The sequence below is a fragment of the Carex rostrata genome, chromosome 25 (assembly GCF_964058835.1).
Source record: "Carex rostrata chromosome 25, lpCarRost1.2, whole genome shotgun sequence".
Classification (NCBI taxonomy): domain Eukaryota; kingdom Viridiplantae; phylum Streptophyta; class Magnoliopsida; order Poales; family Cyperaceae; genus Carex; species Carex rostrata.
Genome location: NC_135942.1, coordinates 6,338,273 through 6,351,890, shown reverse-complemented (window position 1 = coordinate 6,351,890; position 13,618 = coordinate 6,338,273). Strand labels below are relative to the sequence as shown.

Here is a 13,618-nt window from a genome sequence, read left to right as displayed (position 1 = left end):
GCACTGCGCAAACCCAACAGTTGGTTCCACCTAGGGCTGTAAATGAGCCGAGTTTGAGCGAGTTACCTCCAACTCAAACTCGGCTCGTTTAATAAACGAGCGAGCCAACTCGAGTTGAGATGATAATAACGAGTTGTAGAGCCAACTCGAACTCAGCTCATTATCAACTCGAGTTGACTCACAACTCGTTTATAACTCGTTTAACCAGTGATAGTATTACAACACACGTTCAAACTCAGCTCGTTATCAACTCGAGTTGGCTCACAACTCGTTTAACCAGTGATAGTGTTACAACACAAGTTCAAACATATTTTACACGAATCTCAAAGCACAAATAACAGTCTAGAGATTCGGGTTTGATTATTTTGGGATTTATTGTGACCAATACTGTGTAACTTTATGTCACTCGAGTTATAAATGAGCGAGTTCGGGCCAACTCAAACTCAGCTCATTTATTAAACGAGTTGGCCAACTCGAGTTGTAAATGAGCCGAGTTAAACGAGCTGTAAATGAGCCAAATTACAAGTTCAAGCTTTTTTGCCCAGCCCTAGTTCCGCCCCTAGCTAGCTAAGACCCATATAAATTGAAAATTTATAATTTTATTAATTAAATTTTGTAATTTTCTATGTATTAATACATTTAGTCACTTATAAAATCTGTAATAACTTGGTCAGCCTCTTCAATTTCAATTTCTTAATTTTGTTCTTGTCCACAGTCATACCGTGAAACCTATTGTGACTGTGTGGCACGCAAGGCGTACCTATGCACAGAGAAAATTTAGGGTAAAATATTATGGGTACTATAAAATTTATTCTCATTTTTAACATGAAAATTTTATATATAACTTGCCTCTATTAACATTTGATCTTCATAGTTTGAAAGTATGACTTTGTCTCTGATGACACACATTATAAAAACTTGCCAAAAATACACATTAGAATCTGCTTGTGGATGGTCTGATTTTCATTTTTTTTTCATTGTTATAATCTGATTCAAACAAGAATCTAAGACTGTTCATGCAGCATGAAAATTTAAAGTAAAATGTGTACTATAAAATTTATTTTCATTCTAAACATGAAAATTTTATATAATTATCTGCTATATATTAGCGTTTGACCTCTATAGTTTGAAAGTCTGACTCCGCTTCCGTATTGCACCCGTCATGTTTATGGATACATACATGTGTCTAGTTGATTATGTGTAATAAAAACTAGCCAAAAATACACATTATTATAAAAGATGTAATCTGCCTGTGGATGGTCTGGTTTTAATTTTTTTTCATGGTTATAATCAGATTCAAACAAGAATCTAAGACTGTTGATGCAGCAATTTGGCGACATCATAACTGCAGTTTTGAAAATAATTTGTCTATAATTAGAGCTACAATCAGCTCGATCACTGTTAAATCTAGCGCCACTATTTTCCAGCCAATCAGTTCTCATTGGCAGAGCTCTACCAACCAATTAATTAATTAATTAAACAGAAATCTCTAGTCTATTCTATGACATGCATGGTAGTGCCAAGAATTTCTCCGCAAATCAAATACTGTTATTGATTTTGAGAGGCGTATTGAGCAATTTGTCAATAAACGTCGCTAGCTACGGTAGTTGAGCCAATCGTAGCATAAATTATAAATGATTATATTTTTTTTTATATACTTCTTAAAAAATAAGCTCTAATGGGTAATAATATAATATGCAATTTGCAAGTTTTCTCCATCACTCAGAATGATAGCTACGATATCAAGAATCAATGTACAGTTTTTGAAATTAAGAGGTGGATCTGATGTCAATTTTCATTTTGAAAGATAAAAATATAAGCATTGAAGAATGCTAAATTGCAAAAAATAATAATAATAATAATAATAATGAAAGAGTGATACTTAGGTACATTAAAATAATTTGTACGGTTCATACTAATTTTATATTATAAATTGATGAATTTAAATATTGAAGTCGATATTGCTCTCGTTTCAACTTAATTTTAATTGTCAAAAATATATTTTTCTATGTTTTATATTAGAGTCCGACTACTGTGGTATCGGCAGTATTTCAGTCTAAATACCACAATATTTAAAATCTATTGAATTGGTTTCAAACTACGAATTCAAACCGTTTAAACTTTAAACCGATTTACTTCATAAATGATGTGTTTATATACAAAATTTATAATTTTTCAAATATTTAGTATCAAATCAAGCGGTCAATGTCGGACTTTTTTAAAGTTAACTTTAATGCATTCATTTTTCATCATTTTTTGACTGCTTGACTTAATACTAATAATAATTCAAAAAATTATAAATTTTGCATTTAAGATCATCACTCATAAAGTTGATCAGTTTGAACGGTTTGAATTTATCATTTGAAGCTTATCAAATAAGTTTTCAAATCGGTGGCAAATATCATCGATATTACGGTAGCCAGACTCAAAATGAGTATTATCTTATCCTTGATCAACACAATTAATTACTAAAATAATTTTTAAATTTCCCTTATTAAAAAAGTTATGTAGTAAAGCAACATGTTCAAAATGAGTATTGATTGGTTAATTATTCCTTTGTCCTACTATTTGTTGTTGTTCTGTTCCATATATACTTAAATTTAACCGGATAAACTAAAAAATCAACGGTTACCTAATTTTAACATAGATTCTATATCAGTTTGCATCGCCTAATTAATTAATAAGCAGAGACAATGGAAAGACATCTTTAAGCAACAGCCAACAGTACATCAATAAAATGAATAAACCACTGAACTGATAAGATAGAAACTTGACTTAACCTAACACTTTCAGACCCCAAATCAGACAAGAAAAAACAAGTAGTCTAGTCTTTGCCTCTTTGGCTGTTTGTACCAGACTACCAGTAACCAGTGAAATGTTTAACTTGAATCATTATCCATGGAATAATGCGCATCCCGAGATAATTCTCTGTCCCTGTAGGCCTGTTACCTGTACAGCTGCGCTCGCTCTTTTCACAGATTCTAATTTCTACTTCACCTTCCTGTGCTTCCTCTCCAGTTCTTTTTAACAGGACGCTCTTTTCCATTGGGATTTGGGAGATGTTTGGAGGGGGAAGGATCGGAGACAAGTATGATATTCCGTAATGATTCAATGTCTAAAGGTTTCATAGAAGAAAAGAAAAGAACATTTCTGTGGTGACTTGTAGACTTGTAGTGGTTAAAAGCATCACTTTCATTTTCTTCAAAGTGTTTAGTTATGCTTTCAAAAGAAGCAATCTAAATCAACAAATGTATACAATTTAGGCTATTAATTGCAATGCTGACACTTCAACCGAGTTTAATTTAATTTTAATGATATTGGTTCCACTTCCACTACTGAGTTTGTTAATTCGATTTTCTTGATTATTAGCTTGATAAGATTGTGTTTACCAACGGTGCAATTAACACAAATCCAAAGCTCCTTTTTAAGTCGGCACATGTACACAAATCCCTTAATTTATTTCTTCATTAAAACATGTGTTTGGCTGGATTGTTGATTGCAACATTCATTTATTACAATATTCCAATTTTTTGTTATCATGTAATCGCACATGAATTGCGCGCCAAATGTGGTACCCAAAATCAAAACGGTGAATCGATCCCGTGTATGTTTGTTGAATTTTGTGACAAGATTGCATGCAACAAAATAAAGGCACGGTGATGGATGGAGAGAAAATAGGCGAATGGGTTTGGCACAATGGCACTTGTAATTTATCTCTTTTCTTAGGATTCCTGCAATGAAAGAGACTCCTCTCTGCGTTCTTGTTTCCTAATCTAGCCTTGTATTTGGGCCCCCCCTCGTCTTGATCCTTTATGGCTTGCTCTCATGTTGCCCTCCATGTTGCTTGCCTTGTGCTTTTACAGTATGATACAGGGACAAGTGGACAACAACACACAAATATAAACAAATGTACAAAGTATATATAGGCAGGGGTGAATCCAGAATTTCGATCAGGTATAGATACAAACTACTGACAATAGTACAATTTTTTTTCCAAGCGAACAAGAGCAGAGTAGCGGATAGGAATTTAAAAAAGCCATAGCATGACCGGATACGTCACGGTACGACACGTGTGACGATTACGTGTCGTGACTCACATGTCTCGTGACGTGACCATCTTTCGAAAATTTGGCACGACACGTCATGCGAAAGATTTAATCGCGGCACGTCATATGGTCACGTGTAATTAGGACCGTTAAATCTTGCTCAAATAGTGAATCTTGAATAAAAAAAAATAGTTAAATATAACCAAACGTGACAAACCGGCCACGTGTGGTCAAAACGTAACTAACGTGCTGTGAGTCTGTGACCATCCTTCTAAATTTGATCACAGCACAGCATGACATGTAAAATTCTGACTTGATCAGAGCACGACACGTGATCTAGCGGTAGGCACAAATTTAATTTACCCCTAGATCTAATAAAAATTTCAAATCTAAAGATAGACAAGTGCTGATTCAGAGGTCCGCCGTTGAGTATAGAGGAAGAGAAGAATAATAGAAAGCAGAGAGGAATCCAATCGGCATCTCTTGAACTATTTATTAAAAAAAATTATTCCAGTGTTCCTCTTTTTTTTTTCTGTTAAAAAAAAGGTTCTATATTTGCATTTTCATGGATAAAATATTTTGCAGGTAGCTTGTTTTGCATGAGTAGAGTTCTTATATAGAAAACTTCATTAGCAACAAATAATATATTACCATTTTATTTTTTGTATGTATATAATGCATAAAGAAAAATATATGTTAATATAATTTCCACTTCAAACTATCTCAACAATGACAAATATTACTGTTATACACTTTGTCTACACAGAACTTGAAAGGCCTTCTTATTAATTTTTTTTTTAATAAAATTGTGTAAAGCCACTCAACTATTTAATATTCAAACTTACAAATATATATATTTGTTAAGATAAAAATAACCTTACGGATATAAGCCGAGAATTTTAGTTATTGTTGTCAATTAAGAAGATTTAAAAAAAATTAAATTTTAAAAGTTCATATAATTACAAAAAAAATTGTGAGAACTCAATATTATCGATTGATCTAGTAGCTCTATCACGAACATAGTCACAAGATTCGTGAATTATATCTGAATTATATCCGAATAATTTGTTTTTTGGGTGATGCCCAACTGAACGCTGAATTATTCGGTTGACCAAACTTTGACCGAATTAAACCCAAATAATTCACAGATTTTACAAATTTTTCCCGAATTTTTTCCAGGACATTTTTTTTTTGGTCTCTTGCATGACTGAGATTTTTGCTCCGGATAATTCTGAATCATTCCTGAATTATACCCAAATTATTTCTGAATCACAAATTTTTAACCTCGCCGAACCGAACCCGAATAATTCATTTGTCAGTGTGGTCACAAAAAAAATATAATTTGTTAAATCTAAACTCAACCAACCGTAATAGATCCGACGACCTATTATACTCGAATATATTCCTCTAGGTCATAATTTTTGTTCCAAATTGACATGATTGATTGAATATATAACCATTTTTTCGCATTTACTCTCCATGCAATAGATTGACAATAGCGTCCCTCCCAAGAAAAAAATATTAAAGATACAAGGACCCAGTCAAAATCTGGTCTTTCTCGAATTTAATTTAATATACCGATTCGGTACGAATCAAATTGGATTCTTATATCGTTTGGGTCTTGCCATTAATACCATTCATTGATGAATGATTTCCGCACGAAACAATTTTGTATTGCATCAAAATATATACCCAACAAACTTAAAATGTTTCTTTTTGAAGAAAATTAATAGGCAGCGGCATCAGACGTGCAAGAATTTTTTTTTAGAAACCATAATTAAAAAAAAAAAAGATTTTTATGAAATCAGATTACTTTTTTTTTTTTACAAAAATTATAAGAACTGAAATGTCATTTTGGTCCCGATTTTTTTTTTTTGACCGAAATGGTAATTCGGTCCTAGATATTTTCACAATTTTTCAACGTATTTTTTTCTCGAAATCAGTGAAAACGGATGGGACCGAAATGACAATTCGGTCCCCAAAAAAAGAGGGAACCGAAATGGTTAACGAATTTTAAATATGTGATCTTCCATAAGCGGATAAAAAATAACTAATTTTTATGTTTTGTAAATTATATTCAATGCTGTCACCCAAATATTTGTTACATCATTTTTCTTTATAAAAAAAAAACATGCATAAGGTGCCGTAGCTTACAAGAAGATAATTAGTAGGAAATAACGAGGCAATAGATGATGTGATTTTTGAGTTTTTTTAGAAACCATAAATAACAAAAATAAATTTTACCAAACTAACTTGTTTGCTTTAGTTTTTACAAAAACCACAAGAACCGAGATGTCATTTCGGTCCGAATTATTTTTCCGAACTGAATTGATATTTCAGTCCGAGCCATTTTTACATATTTCAAAAAAAAAATAGGTTGAAAAATTGTGAAAATACCTCGAACCGAATTACCATTTCGGTCCCAAAAAAAAAAAAATCGAACTGAAATTACATTTCAATTCTTATGACTTTTGTAAAAAAAAATAACCACGTTGGTTTCATAAAATTATTATTTTTTTAATTATGGTTTATTAAAAAAAAAATCCGTGATTTTTGGTGAGATTGAAACATTATGGAGAAGAAAAGAAAAAGGCACAGAAACGGAGTGCAATTGAAGAAACCCGACCCGTTACTGAGATGGAGATGGACATGTTTCCCACAACTTTTGCAGATCAACAGCGAACAAAAGATACGTGGCGCTGAAATGGAGACAAGATCAATGCATCATGGTCCTCGTAGTCTACTCTAGACGTGTTGGCACTTCATAATTTACAAACCCATTGCCGAGGAATTCGTACCCTATGCATTAACTCAAAAAGGAATCTTTTTTTTCAGTTAATGTATTTCAACCGTCTGATTAATTTTGTGTGAATTCAATCCAAATCGAAGTCTCTTTTATTTTCAGACAGAGCCCAAATGAGCCCAAAGGACTAGCCCTTTTAAATCTCGTTCTTGATTTAATTCCATCCGAGCCCAAAGCCCAGCCCAATTAAGTTTCAATTTCTTTATTTTTGCAGTCGACCTTTATTCGTGTAAATTTTTACCAAGGTCCCTCTGACAAGTTGAATTTACAAATTTTTTGATCAGGCCCCAGGGAGCTTAAACAGGTATCCCAGTAATTTCAAAATGCATTCATACCCCGCAAGCCTCTCAGCAACGCACTAGAAATAGATTAATTAGCTGGTACAAGGTAGGTGGAGCTAGTGATTTGCAAATGGACCGGTCCACGGATCTTCACGGTACATGGGTTCCTCAGTTCACGGATTGGCACGGTTTGGATCCGTTAATTGTGTTGTGTTTGAAATTCATTTTTTAAAATTCCGTTAATTGTGATTCAGTTAATTAAATTGTTGTCGAGCATTTGCATTCTTTTACTTATGAATATGTATCTGTTTGAATTGTTATTGTATGGATTTCATTTCTGAATATGGAGCTTGATTGCAAGTCCAATAATCTAATTATGGCAAATTCGCACTGAGAATTTATTCTCACCCCCACCCTTCGGGTTATCTTACAGGTTCTGGCGTGACCGATTCCGAGGAGGCACGCGAGTAGCAGGCCTTTGGTAGTTTACCTTTATATGACCCTAAATATATTTTGTTGTATAGTTCTAGGTTGGGCCTTATGGTTGGTATCCGGATGAGATATTTTATTGTATTATACTCTGACCAGACTGTGTACTCTGATTTATATTTATGAACTCGGTTTTATATTATTTGGTTGTGAATTTCTGAATGTAAATTGAATTGTCTTGTAAGCATGCACGGAGTTGTATGCTTACGGCGAGGCACTGTCGCGACCCGTGGCCGCGGGGTGTGACATAAGCAATTTTTAAAATTGTTGTTTTGCTGCAAACAGTAAAATTTTCTAGACCATCGGATCAGCGATTTTCAAAATTGCTTAATAAATAGTAAAATAAATTCCAAGAAATATAAAATTTGGTCTCCAAGCACATTTCAATATGGAGATCATGTTGAGCGGTTCAGATCAGTCGTTTGGATTTTCAAAATAAAAATATAGTGCCATGAAGCACCAACGCGTTTTACTCCATATCATCTCATATATATATATATATATATATATATATATGAAAATTTTGAAATTGGATACAAATAAATATTGTAGATTTCATAATTTTAATTGAATTTGGTACCGTTTTGGCCTAAGGCTGGGCAAAAAAATTCGAACTTGTAACTCGCTCATTTACAGTTCGTTTAACTCGGCTCATTTACAACTCGAGTTGGCCAACTCGTTTAATGAATGAGCTGAGTTCGAGTTGGCTCCAATTCGCTCATTTATAATTCGAGTTACATAGTATTGGTCACAATAAATTCCAAAATAATCAAAACCCAAATCTCTAGACTGTTATTTGTGCTTTGAGATTCGTGCAAAATATGTTTGAACTTGTGTTGTAATACTTTCACTGGTTAAACAAGTTATAAACGAGTTGTGAGCCAACTCGAGTTGATAATGAGCTGAGTTCGAGTTGGTTCAACAACTCGTTATTATCATCATCTCAAAACGAACCGAGTTCAAGTTGGAGGTAACTCGCTCAAACTCGACTTATTTGCAGCCCTATTTGGCCATTCATTTGTTTTGTAAATGATTATGATTCTAATTTATTTTATCCCTGTATTATCCAGGTTAATCCCCAATTCTCATCTGCAATACCAATCTGGCTCAATATTTTTAATGCTATTACAATTACAATTCAATCCTATCAGTTAGCCGAAATTTTTCCAAGAAAACAAAGCAAATACAAACAATAGGATGTAATTGAGATTGTCAAGCTTTATCAAGGGAGAGAATACATACTATCAGTGCTTTATTTGTGTTCTTTTAAGAGTATAATTAAGATGTTTTTAAAAATAAAAATTCTTAACGGAATAGATTATCCGGTCTAGCATATAAGAGAATTTAAAAAAATGCTACAGTGTTAGACAAAATTATCTATCTCATTTAATTTTTTTTAGTTAGATAGCTAATTAGAGTCAAAATTAACAAATCGAGATGATTTATTCCGTCCAGCTACAATGTCAGGACGGAATTAACATCCTATTTTTCTAGATTTCGGTTTTCTAACAAAACTATTTCCCTTCATAATATTTTTTTTATTTTGGACTAATGAAAAAATCGGTTATTTCTCTCTTTTTTTCTTCCATCACCACCTGCCTGCTCTCTCCCTCTTTTCTCCAGAACCTTCTCAATTGTATCGAGTCAAGGAACGGATCTAGCAAAGATAAGGGTCGATCTTTGTCACTAAACCCGTTCAAACCCGGATTGAACTAACCCGTATATATATATTTTTAAAAAAAAATTAAGTCTTGAGACCACGTAGTTTTTTTTTTTTTTTGATGGTTGACAGCAAACAGATATATTATATAAGAAAAAAGTAATTACAAAAGTTTTTCAATAGCATAAAGTTCTCTCTCGCTTACATAGAGTAACTTATTGCTATTCCTAATTCTTTCGGATTTAGGTCACCCCGGTAAATAACCTAAGTGTTACCTAACCACCTCTCAATCTCCATACTTGTCCACGTAGTTGATATATAGATATTAGCTGTAAGTAGGTCCTGGTTATTACAGACAGAAAGTATTTTTTTTTTGTTTTTTGTTTTGTTTCCTCATTCCATACTTGTCCAAGGCAAGACACAAAACAATCGTTTATTAGTATTTCTTTTCTCTCCGCCAGCAATGATCATAGCATCAAATATATATGCTGTTATATGAGAATCATCTTATGATTTGGTGACATGGATAATGGACTCTCTGAATGAAACTTTGTATCATCTAAGGTAACAAAATATTTATGTTTCGATTTGGACTGTTTCAAGCGTTCATCAAAATTCGCAAGAATATTAAATAGACTGTAGATTTTACTTCAGATTTGATTGATTTAGACAATTTGAATCTAAATAAAATTACCTTGTTACCTCAGAGGATATGGACTGGTTGCATGTTCAAAATCTCAAAGCCGTTCAAATTTTGAGTTTATATCCCGACTGTCTGATCAAAATTCGGATTAATCCGGTCCGAGATAGAATGCAAGGAGCTCCTTTAATATTCGTGTCAGAGAAGATTGGACGGTCCGGATCCAAACTCAAAATTTGAGGTACTTTAGGAGATCCGAAATCGTAGCTTGACGGGTACAATTTGTTGGGTACTTTATAACATTAATTAACGAAATTAAAAGCTCCAATTGTTAGTAGCTGTTGCCTAACATTTATTAACAATTGATTATGTTAGTAGCTGTTGCCTGTTGTCTGCTAGCTTGGCCAAAGAACTTTGTAACAGCGTTACCACTACTTTAGACGAGTGCGAATCCTCTGAGATATCTCATATTTTGCGTGACCGACGTGTCAGGTGTCTATTTGGGGATAGCGTGGGGCCCAGTATTATTTGAACTTCTTGATTCGTGCAGAACATATTTTAACGGTTGAGATTTTCCAGAAATCACGCAAATTATAAGGTATCTCAGAGGACGCGAATTCACTTTAGACTCTGTCTCTTTCTAATGCGCATCTCGGCAGAGCAAAAACCCATTCTTTCTTCTTCTCTCTCTCTCTCTCTCTCTGTGCCTCTCTGTCTCTTTCCATCAATTAATCACTTCAAGAGAATTCCTGCGCTTCTAGTGCTGTGCCTTGAGCAAGAGATTGCTATCTAGGTCTCCGATGGCGTCGTCGTACGGAGGAACGACGGACAAGTGCAAGGTGTGCGACAAGACGGTGTATGTGATGGACCAGCTCACGATCGAGAACCAGTTCTACCACAAGGCCTGCTTTCGCTGCCACCACTGCAAGAGCACTCTCAAGGTACCTACGTAGCTAATTAATTTTCCGATTGATTAGTTTCTGGCTAGAATCATTGTGCTAGCTCCTTTTGCTCTGCTTCGACCTGTTTCGATCAAGATGGGAAGTTGCTAGCTTGTGGTTTTTGACTTTTAGTTGTTCTTTGGGATTTTGGCTACTTGACTTTTAGTTTATTCATACTAAAGTTAGGTGTAACTGTGTAAAGATGTTTTGGATCAGCCTTTCTCTTTTCGTTAGTGGTGCTGGTGTTCTTCCCTAAGGCAATTTTATATAGAAAAAAATAGAAAAGGGGGAGAAGAATAATCTTCAATCATGAAGAAAATGAATTAGTAATACTCTTATTCGACCAGTGCCAAAATATTTGGTGGGTTTGGTTTGATCAACAATAATATCTCTAATAAAAGAGAGGTGAAAAAATGTTGAGTGGGATCCAGCTTGGTTGACCTTTTGAATGGGCCAATTGCTAAATAATCCAATTTTATTTGCTTTCTGTACAGCTCATGTTGCCTCTTTTAACATGCCTATTTTGTTAAAAGAGTAATAGAGCAAAAAAAAATGGCATAATTAGGAATAGGAGCTTAATATAGCATCTAAAGATGGTGGTGTTACCCGGGACCTTTAATGATAATAAAAAAGAAGAATAGCCTATGGGTTTTTCTCAAAAAATAAATAAAAAAGAAAAAGAAAAAGAATAGAAGCTTAATATTTATATATTTTTTTAATTATAATTAGTTTTAATGAGGTTGAGTCTGACTCAACTATGTGATCCATATGGGTCAGCCTTAACCGGGTCGAGTTGGCCATGTGTCAGTCATTTTAGATTATTTTCAAGTCATAGGTGCAAGTTTTTTTTTTTTGTGGGTGGGTGGGGCCGGGGGGGGGGGGGGGGGGGGGGGGGGGTGGTCTTGATATCAAATTAATGTCCACTATAGCCTTGAGCCTAAGTTTAGCTTTTCATTTTATTATAATCAACTTTTCCTTTTGGATTAAGTACCACAGAATCAAAAGGGAAATACCTGTTGGTACGGGAGCTTAGTACCTAATTGGGTGCGAGGAAGCTGGATTTACCTAAGTAATGGGATTGCACTACATTTTGGATACAGAATTCTCAGAAAATAGTTAACTGATAGTGTTTTAGTCTTTAGTTGATCTCTTTCAGTTCAGCTCTGGCATCTATTTAATTCTGACCTCCATGATATAATTTTTCCTAAAGCACTTACTGATGCTTGATAATGCAGTTTAGCAACTACAGTTCCCTTGATGGCGTTCTCTATTGCAAACCTCACTATGACCAGCTTTTTATGAAGACTGGCAGTTTGGATAAAAGTTTTGAAGGTACATCTGATATCTTGCATTCTTTCGTCGTGAGTACACACCACCAATTGCTGGTACATGCCAGTACATGGCTTGATCATCAAGAAACAAAGCTGACTCATATCTCCCCTTTTGTTTAATAGGTTCCATAGGTGTAAATGATAAATTTAGTTTTGAACCATTTAATTGAATGGACAAACATGGATTTAATTGAAGAGTATAGTTTTCATTGTACTAAACCTTGTCTGGTCTGGTGTTGGTTTTTCCTATGGTGATAATTTTTCATGTTATATTGATCGTCTGTCTAAAATAAATCTGCTGTTAAATGTAGGTGCTCCAAAACCTGAAAAGTCTGAGAGATCAACTGGAGGCGAGGTAATTCTTGTTTCTATTTAATTATGCAATTAAGAGGTTTTGGAATTTGGACTTTATCTGGAATTGATTTAACATTACATGTTATTCTGTTTTATTTTTTCAGAACAGCAGATTTTCTAGTGTATTTGTCGGGACACAAGACAAATGTGTAGTATGCAGTAAAACAGTGTACCCTCTAGAAAGGGTATGTTTTTTTTTTCCTTTCTAGATGTTTATAGAAATATTCAAAAGGTCACTGCTTTTCAAGTGGAGATATTCTTTCTATTCAAACTGTTATTCATTTAAATTTCTCTGTCAGATTGGTATTGATGGAAATGCATATCACAAAGCTTGCTTCAAGTGTTCCCATGGAGGATGTAAAATTACCGCTGCCAACTATGTTTTACACGACAGTAAGCTCTACTGTGAACCCCATAATGTGCAACTCTTCCTGGCTAAAGGAAGCTTCCAATATGATGATGCAAAACCATCTGATAAGGTGGCACAAGAGGCGCCTTCAAATGGAGATGCAGAAGCTGCTTGAGCTAAATCCTGGTATTCGGTAGTTCTATTCGGCAAAACTCTTTTTTTGGGGAGTGTTGTTTTAGTACAGTCGGATTGTTTGCCATGATTGACAGTTTGAGTTTGCACTTTCTTTTTGTTTTATGGGTGGTGAAAGTTTTTTTCTTTTTAATTTTGTATTGGTTGTGATTTATGTTAAAATAAGGATGCATTGTAAGGTACAGAGTGGTGTGATGTTTTTTCTCATCTAATTTTGATCTTCCTTCTTTTTGGTAAGAGAGAAGATAGAGAAATGTGTAGGCTATATGATCTTGGATCATGTAATACCTGATAGGCTGTAACCAGTAAGGTACTGGTACAGAGCTGTATTTATGCTATCATACTATCAGAGAATGCTCCAGTTTCTTCTTTTCTGATAAGCTTTGTTTAATTTATCTTTTTTACTATGTTAGAATAGAACATTTTTTTAGTGAGGCTATGGTAATATGCATATTACGGATCAATCTATACAATGGATCTGTATCTCTATTTTTTAGAAGTTTAAAAGGTCAATATGAACTGTTAAACATGA

General features: G+C 34.0%; 1 protein-coding gene across 1 annotated transcript; it reads left to right on the top strand.

The window, feature by feature from the left end:
• Nucleotides 1-10,568: 10,568 nt before the first annotated feature.
• Nucleotides 10,569-13,460, top strand: LOC144543865 (LIM domain-containing protein WLIM1-like). Its single transcript, XM_078292316.1, has 5 exons — nt 10,569-10,860; nt 12,096-12,192; nt 12,503-12,546; nt 12,650-12,730; nt 12,845-13,460. The coding sequence occupies exons 1-5, from the start codon at nt 10,720-10,722 to the stop codon at nt 13,067-13,069; spliced, it is 588 nt and encodes a 195-aa protein (XP_078148442.1). The 5' UTR covers nt 10,569-10,719; the 3' UTR covers nt 13,070-13,460.
• Nucleotides 13,461-13,618: the final 158 nt, after the last annotated feature.